General features: G+C 40.8%; 1 protein-coding gene across 2 annotated transcripts; it reads left to right on the forward strand.

Moving 5' to 3' along the window:
• Positions 1-631: 631 nt before the first annotated feature.
• myoz2a (myozenin 2a) lies at positions 632-8555 on the forward strand. 2 transcript variants are annotated; one of them, XM_082526545.1, is made up of 6 exons: positions 632-1254; positions 2115-2198; positions 2927-3093; positions 5146-5290; positions 7188-7371; positions 8035-8555. In XM_082526545.1, exons 2-6 carry the CDS (start codon positions 2117-2119, stop codon positions 8246-8248), a joined length of 792 nt encoding a protein of 263 aa, XP_082382671.1. In that variant the 5' UTR covers positions 632-1254; positions 2115-2116; the 3' UTR covers positions 8249-8555. The 2 variants fall into 2 exon arrangements, with proteins under 2 accessions (XP_082382671.1, XP_082382670.1); XM_082526544.1 differs by having other exon boundaries at positions 632-2198.
• The last annotated feature ends 205 nt before the right edge of the window (positions 8556-8760 follow it).

Raw genomic sequence — 8760 nt, forward strand, 5'->3', positions numbered from 1 at the left:
TAGCATTTTTCAATGCATGTCTATTAGAAAAGTTGCAAGCTGGCAGCACATTATTGCCCTATGTATAGTTAGAGCAACTCCAATTCCTCCAACACTTATCAACTGACAGATATATCCTCACTTTATCTTCCAGAGGGTTTTCATTTAAGTTTATCCGAACTACAGATCTAGTAATCGCCCCACATTTGTTACTTCTTTAGCTTCCAGACTTTTTTTTTGCAATTTTTGTGCTCTTGAAGAATAGTTTTCTAGTCTTTCTGAAGGTCTTTCAAAGTTTTTCTTTTGACATTAGCTGCTTTTTCATTCATTTTGTCCTTTTTGTTCACTGAAGCCTCATCAGAAATGGTCTCAGTGGAAGGGTGGCTGTCAAGAAAGCATTCTGAAGAAAGGGAAACATGGAGGAGAGACTGTCGGATTATACAAGAAATAGACTGAAAATCAGTTGCAACAGGTCTCAGAGAGTGATTAATCCAAGTGGGAAATTTGTGGTTCAAGACATCTTTGATGTGTTAGGATAGCGAGGGACAACACTGAGTGTCTTCGGCCATCTATATGGCATGGTGGGGGTTCTGTCTAATTGGTAACAGCTTCATTTTTCAGCATGATAATGATCCCAAATACTGCCAGTGCTCAGACTGTGTTGAAGAATGGAAGCGATCGTACCAAATACTGATTTTCAATCTCTGCACCTACTTTATATTTTCCAAATATATAAAGAAATTAGTGACGGCTTAGGACTTTTGCACAGCACTGTACATGCCTAAATGCAGTGAGTTGCAGTTATCCGACTGGGTAACAGGTATGCCTAATAAAAGTGTTTGCCTTTTATTTATTTATTTGCTTTTTTCATTAAGTTCATTCTCATTTTTTTTACATAATAACTCTAAAAGTGCCCGCTAGGTAAATGTTTGCCTGTTTTGAAATGAACACAAATTCATTCTGAGCTACTGTAATAACACCGGGCCAAGGGAGATGGTGTTGGGCAAGTGAAGTAGTAGTGGCAGCGGTCTAAATTTAGTCGCCCTCTGCTTGTGAACTAAATACCAATGACAACAGACAAACTGACACCCACCCGCCCACTCATTCAGTCACTCACAGGCTGCAGCCCCCACTTGCTGCCCTCCCCAACACAAGCCTCAGTAACGGGGAGCGTGAGCGCCCACACGGGTCACACTACCCGGTCTGACCTCACCTTTCTTTCCCCGAGGAGACAGGCACAACTTGAGACAACCCCCTGAGGGTCCTTCAGGACAGGTAAGCCATCGCTTGGGCTTCTCCACAGGTGTGCTGTCCATGTCTAACGTGACACTTGCACTTTTAATCAAGCATGACTCTCTCTGCCACCTACACTCAGTCCCTCTGTATTTTACTGTTGGTGTGATAGCTTGCTTTTATTTTTATTTTTTTATTTTTTTAATGAACACATACATGAAAATGTATGTCTTTTTTCTGTATTAATTTAATTGTATATATGGGATATGTCCTGATTTATTTAAAGCGAATGTACCTCAAATACAAAGCTATAAATAGCATATATATATATCTACACAACAGCGTATTGGAGGTAAAGCATTTTGCAACCTTGTCTGTTATCAACTGATTTCTAAGTGATGGTAATTTGAAGACTTGCTGTGAAATGCTCGTTGGTTCTTTGAGAAATTGTTCTTTGCTTTGTGAAAAGCATTTTGGATTCTAATAAAACACTCGTGTTCTCCGACACCTCGGTGTAAACTTTCCGATTTGCTCTCTAATCTGCTGTCTCACATGTTCGATGTGACAACACCATGCTCTGCATCCCTGTCCTTTCAGCCCACTTGGGTAATTTCAAACATATCGATTCTGAGACGCCCCTGACACTGCTGGTTGCCATATCTGCAGAGCATGTGCTTGGCGTTTAACAGCCCAAGGTTATTTAAAGGGAAGTGCTAACTTTGCCCTTTTCACTGCCTTGATAAATTCTATCTGCTTCGGTGGGATTTTGTGCGTGTTGTGGGTGTTTGATGACTAACATGCAGCTGCCTTGCTTTTGTCTTTGATTGTACATTTGAACAGATTGTACTGATGTGCACTGTCTCCTGTGACTTTTTGCCTCACCCCAATCTCCCCAATGGCAGCCATGTCACAGTTCTCCACCATGACAACCAGAGAGAGGAAAATGCAGGCAGCAGCAATCTGCAGGGAGGTTCAAGCCCAAGAAGGTAGCTGTATCGTTTCCTCTTCACTTGCATGTTTTCCTGATCCCTCTGACCTCCCACATTCTGTTCTTACCTTCTTCATTAAACATGTAAACAAAGACAATTAGTTAACAACACCATAAGTTACAGTACAGATCTGTTAGCCTTACTGTCAAATTCTCCAAAATTTACTTTATAAAAGGCATGAGCCCATCATTTTCTAGCAAAACAGTTGCCAACCTTCCCCTCTATGATCCTATAAATAAGCAAATGACTACTTTTATGGCTCATAGTAACTAATCCTTTGTCGTTCTCCTTTGAACACGCTATTTCAGGGCGTGGACAACTGTGCGCCTTGGGGATGGGGAGGGTCTGAAGGCTACTGACAGCTGAAAGATATTCTGGCAAATTATGTGTCTCACGCTTGAATATAGGCCGATGACATCTCCATGATCAGCATGCAGTAGCTAACATGTGGAGCAAACCATAAAACAAGCACTGAATATGAGCTGATTACGAGGGAAGATAATTCCTCGTTCATCATACTGGCAGGAATGCTAAGTCAGCAGCCATGTACAGGATTTTTTCTTTTGTGCAGGGAGGTTTTTTTTTTTTCCTGTATGGATTTAATTTGATTCAGCATAGGTGGGAGTATAGGAATCGTGAAAATACATTTGTCTTGTCAGAAGTCTGATTCAAGCACTGAATAAACACAAGTTGTTTAGTGTCTTGTTTTGTTTCCTTCTGTTCAGATATAGAAATGGATCTGGGAAAGAAGATGAGTGTGCCTAAGGACATAATGCTGGAGGAGCTGTCTTTCGCCTCCAACCGGGGCTCCCGTCTCTTCAAAATGCGTCAGAGACGATCAGAAAAATACACTTTTGAGAGCATCCAGAACCAAAACAACACACAGCTGAATGTAAGAAGAACTGTGGTCTAAATTATTATCTTAAAGAAATCTTTAGATATTGGGGAAAAAAAAATCTTCTTTTTCAACAATAGGTCCCAAAATCGAGTCCTTGTTCATGTTTGCGTAGGAACTACAGTTAAAGCTGCAGGCAGTAGCAGGCTACCTTATCAGGAAGATTTGCTAGCCAGTTACCTTGACTCTCTCAAAAGATAAAAACTAATTAAATCAAACAAACTGACTAACCAGACGAACCAATCACCCTAATCTAACCAACTAAGCTAATCAACCCAACGCAACACAAACAAACAATCAATCAACCCAACTAACCCAAACACCAACCAAACTAATCAAATTAACCAACACAACCAACCCAACAATAAACCCCCCAAAAAATCTGTCCTCTACAACTTTATAATCCACATTTCATATCTTCTTTGTTTGAACTGTACCAGTTTAAGATCACTGCAACATAACAGCATGTAAATCCCATACGTAGCTGTTAATGGATACTTTAAAGCATTAATGTGGCCACTGTAGCTCACATTAAACAATAATGTGAGTCAGATATTTTAATTAAAAGGCCCCAGAAAGGATAAAGATCACAAACACACTGTTGAGGTCCAGTTCAGCCACCAAGATGAAGTCTAAAGATGGCTACCAGCCTGGTGCTGACCAGTTACTGCTTTTAATCATGCAGAACTTAAACTTTTGATACAAACCCAAGCTGTCTTTTGTAATAGGTTGGAGACATGTTCATCTCTGGTCTAAAGCTGAGCATTTACTTACTGGAGTCTATGGGGATTCAGTCACTAGTGGAGGCAGTTCTTGGCATCTCTAACGGTCAATTCTTTAGCACCCAAGGTTGCAATCTTTAAATCTTTTAACCACCTAACTCCTGATAAGACAGCAAATAAGCAGATAATCTCATTAAACTGCACAACTAATCATTGAAATGCACATAAATTTATGATCATTTGTAGGGATAAAGATTAAGAGGGTACCGTAAGAATTCCACATTGCTAGTGTGCATATTTTTCATGCCCGATTATCCCTTTCCTAATTCATCTTCTTTCACCAAAACATGAAAAACATTCCACCTTACATCCTGACAAAGTATAAGCACTTCGAGTGTTTATATTGCTTGTGCCACAAACACAGGGCAGTGTATCTGTAGCACAAGTCGTGCAGTTGGTCATAAGTGGTTTTATTAATGTTCCTTTGTGTATGGATGGGCAACACGCCAAGTTAGCATTTTCTTTTCTCAGCGGTACCATTCGCTGATCTGGTCACACAAAGAAGTTCATGTCTCACAGCGCACAGCAAAATCAAGTAAAGCCAGGTTTCTCTCTGTTATATCTAATTAATTAGGATCCGTAGTTATGTCCTCTTTAATTTAGTTGTGTGGTTCCCTTGTGTACTTTTCAATGCCCCCCTTAAGTCCACAGATAAAATAACTATTATGCTCAAGAGAAGTTTTTCCCCTCATCTTTGATGTATGAAGGACTTAGATATCTCGGTTTGTTTATTGCTCTGGGCAATAGAAGGATTTTGTTTCAAGTTGTCAACATTTCCTGAGGAAATCCTCGAGTAAATCATCATAAATATCTTTCAGAGGGGATGAAAAGCTGGGTGCTGGGGCTGCAGTACATTTCATCTCAGTCCAGAGAATAGTATTTCGAATGTAGAGGGCAAATGGACAGACAACTGGACAAACCGATAGCTCCTTTGTTTAAGGAAAACGTGGAAAATTGAAGATCTGTTATGTGCTTATCATGTGATATCGCTGCAATGAAGATACAACTGATTTACTGTTTAGATTTATGACTTCTAAACTGAGGAAACTTTGATATGCATGTCATGGTTATCCATTTTTATGTCATATTAACCTCAAAGATGGCAAAGATGTTTGCTGCTTGTTTCTCCTGTTACCAAGTAACCAAACAAATGCTGTCGAAAATGTTCCAAAAATTGTGTGAAACGTTGATATGAATTGTCAGGAATTGATAAATGGTTTCAAACCTTTTTTGTGGGCCCGAATGACCTCTTTGATCTTTCTTGTAGAGCATTGCCATCTTCCAAACTGAGACTGGGAATACCACTGACAGCCACAGCGGCCAGAACAACGTAGGTGTTGACCAGCCACCGAAAGTGACATGTGACACAACAACTATGGAAATGGTGCCAGATCCCACCCGCATTGCTCCGGGTAGGTAAAGCTGTGTGATACAGTGCACTGAAAAAACTTTCCAAGGACTCAAAATCATACAGCAGTGATATACTACTGACTTATATTCAGCTGTTCCTATCCATTTAACCTGTTTGCGTTACTTGTGTTGTACTAAACTTTGGTCTTTTTGCTGTATGATGAATGCTAAGTACAGCTCCCAGCAGAGTGACTGCGCACATGTGCTCTGCACAAAGTACTAGATGTGCCGTGTTTTGATATGGATTCAACTGTTTCTCGTTGTTTGTACTCAAGCAGGCTTTGATCGTGCAGGAAAACAATTTTCTTCTTTGCCTGGAATCTGCTGGCCTCGGGCTAAATATGATTACACATTTCTGTTCTCCCTCTCTGAGCCTGACTCCTTTATTTATTTCTATATATTCATCCTACTCCCTTCTCTCATGTCTACTCCTTTTATTCAACCGTCCTTATTGCAATCAGCTCTTACCATCATTCTAAAATTCGTTGAGTTTTACTCACGGAAACCGTTTCCTGTTTGGCTCTTGTGCTGCTGATACCATCAGCTGTGCACTCACATCCTCCCTCATGTCCTAATTTTGCTCAGCTGACACAAAACCATGATTTAAGGATGACCGTGTTGACACTAGGGTGGGGTGCTATTTGTGGACCGGACACAGACCCCAGGGTATGTGAATGAAGTCAGTCCAACTGTAGCAGAAATCCAGCCAAAGTGCATCAGGTATCAAATGGGAATTATGTTTAAAATAGCCCACTCATCCACTTACTGTAGGAGTGCATGCCAGGCAATAGTCATATACAGTAAGCCCATTTCAACAGTTAAACACCGGAAACTTCACAAAAAGTTATTTTTGTGCCATTTTTCAACAATGGAAAAAGGAATAAGCAAACGTGCCTTTAGTTATCAGGCCACTTGGACACTAATTAAGCCAACTGCTGTTTTTTTTTTTCACATTTCCTTTTTGGTTTAGTTCCTTCTTTTATCCCTGCATGAAACTGGGGTGTAATCATCCTTTCCCACGAAAGTATCAGCTTAGCCAAACGTCCAACCACAGGAATAATATCCCATGGCCTCAGAAACATTTTTACACAGTGTTTTGTCATAGATTATTCCCCCCCTACCAAAAAAATCTGTAAACTTCCCCACAGGTCTGTTTGGTTTCTCCTGCTTCCTCCTCAGGGCAAAACATAAACTCAGGAAGGGGGAATTGTTCATTGTGAGGGGTTAGGACGTGACACAGCGGCCCGTGTTATGTAACGCCAAGCTTGCAAGCCCCCCTGAGTGAAGCGCTGGGTTTGAAGGATAGTACTTTCGATTGGACTCTCCCATCAACACACACAGTGTATGTGGGGAGACATACATGCAGGCATGCATCCACACACCCACACGCACAAACACGGGGAAGCTGTGCCTTTATTCTGTTTGGCTGTGAACTTTAATGAGAAAAAAAGGAGCTAAAGAAGAAAGACAGGACACTTAGACTGCTGTTAAATTAGGTACACATTTGTAACAAAATACAGATGAAGATATTTTTTTTTAAATGTCACTTTCCTTTAGTCTGAAATGACCTGATCTCTTTGTTCTTTTGTATTTACATGCAGTCAAACTAAAAGACAAACCAAAATCAGTTAAAAGTTTAACAGTTACAGACGGTGGAAAGGGGAAACGTTTTTTCACTTCTGAACTCAAGTTTTCTTCAGATCTGCGATGAAAGTGAAGGATCTGCTTTCTTTGGACAGTACGTTCGCTGGTGGCTGTTGAAGAAGTCTTTTGAACTGACTCTCACAAAGTTCTGGTTTGCGAACCGTGTGGAAAAAGCCAACACCTGGTCTTTATTTGACATAGAAAAACAGAAAAGCCCCACATGCCTTCACTGCCAGTGTTGTATAATTTATCCAGGGTATGGAGGTCCTTTGAAAGACATCCCTCCGGAGAAGTTCAACAGTACAGCTGTGCCAAAGTCCTACCACTCACCCTGGGAGCAGGCCATCATCAATGACCCTGCCTTGGCTGACACTCTCATCACCCGCATGCCAGAGCTGGCACCTCAACAAGACCTGCCAGGGTACAAAAGCTTCAACAGGTAATTCCCAAATAGGTCAGATGTGTCAAATATAAGGCCCGAGGGCCAGAATCATCCTTTCAAATGTAAAAGAGGGCATATATTTTGGAGTTTTAAATGACGTTTTACAGATTTTCCTACTGATAAAGGCCTCACCCATGGCCATTCATACTAGATCAAAATAATCATGTAAAAGATAGCCCTGAGATTAAATGCACAGTTAAACTTCTTTGCACGAACTTGAATCAAAGCAGACCTTATGTGGCCCACGATGTAAAATAAGTCTGACATCCCTGAAACAGGTGAACAAATGGAAACACAAATGGAAATTAGGAGTTAAAAGTGAAGTTATAACAATAAAACATTTAAATATATAACTGTTGAGGGTGTGTTTTACTATTTATGAATGTAAATCGCATCCATTCAAAAGTCTAACTCTCTATGAATTATACATTCTTGCTTTAATATAGCATGAATGCAAGTGGTGAGTGAGCAAAGAAAATACTGTCCTTCACCTCATTCGTTGCACAGTGTTTCTCACACTCAGCAACTGTATCTTAGAAATGTCCCCGGGTCAATGTCTTTGCTTGGCTTTAATTAATTGCATCACTTCAAATGTCACTTCAAGTTTCTCTCATTAGCACATGTTGTCTGCTGTTAACACCGTGGCTTTGTCATCTCCAGGGTGGCAACCCCTTTCGGTGGTTTCAGCAAAGCACCCAGGCCTGCTCCTGTCAAGACCCTTCAGGTAGAAATCCTCCCAGAGCTCCCGGAGCTCCAAGGGGACACCCTGGTAATTCGACCCTCCTTCAACAGAGCTGCTCTGGGGTGGGTGTCTACGGTGGTCCCTAATGTTTCTGTCGAGAATGCGCTCATCCCTGAGTCAGAAGACCTTTGAACCCGTGTTGAAGTCACACAGAGATGCTGTCTACTTAGTTGCTTAACCTGAGGTTGTTGTTTGTGGAGTGATGCTGGAGTCAGAACAGAGCATCCTGTTGGGTGTTGCTGGTTCAAGTTAGCGTGTATGTAGCACCCTTTGGTCTTTCCACTGATGTTAACTGTTGCACTGCAGGGAATAATTTAAAAAAATCACTGTGTACATTAGACAGGCACACTACTGAAAACTGTTGTATATTGATTTTCATAAACAGATTTTATCTCACATTTTTGCTCAATAAAGTGGCGTACAATGATCAAAAATCCAATCAGAATTTTTGATTTTCCTTTTAATTGGTTTCAAAAGAAAGGGAAAAAATTGCACATTTCTGTTTTGGGAAAGGGAACAGAATGCAATATGTATGTGTGCGATACGGGTTGGTATGAGCTAGCTCCAGTGAAGGACGGTGCATTTTTGTGCCATAGTCCTATGCAAATTTCTCAGTTATCATAGTGTGTGAGAGGCCAGAGATC

The sequence above is a fragment of the Aulonocara stuartgranti genome, assembly GCF_965226115.1.
Source record: "Aulonocara stuartgranti genome assembly, chromosome: 3".
Taxonomy (NCBI): Eukaryota; Metazoa; Chordata; class Actinopteri; order Cichliformes; family Cichlidae; genus Aulonocara; species Aulonocara stuartgranti.

What these genes read in the sequence shown, in the direction of transcription:
- myoz2a (XM_082526544.1), top strand. Translation starts at nt 2,108, where the DNA reads ATGGCAGCCATGTCACAGTTCTCCACCATGACAACCAGAGAGAGGAAA. An exon ending in TCCCACCCGCATTGCTCCGG is followed by an intron (nt 5,291 to 7,187) that starts GTAGGTAAAGCT and finishes TAATTTATCCAG; the next exon opens with GGTATGGAGGTCCTTTGAAA. An exon ending in GGGTACAAAAGCTTCAACAG is followed by an intron (nt 7,372 to 8,034) that starts GTAATTCCCAAA and finishes TGTCATCTCCAG; the next exon opens with GGTGGCAACCCCTTTCGGTG.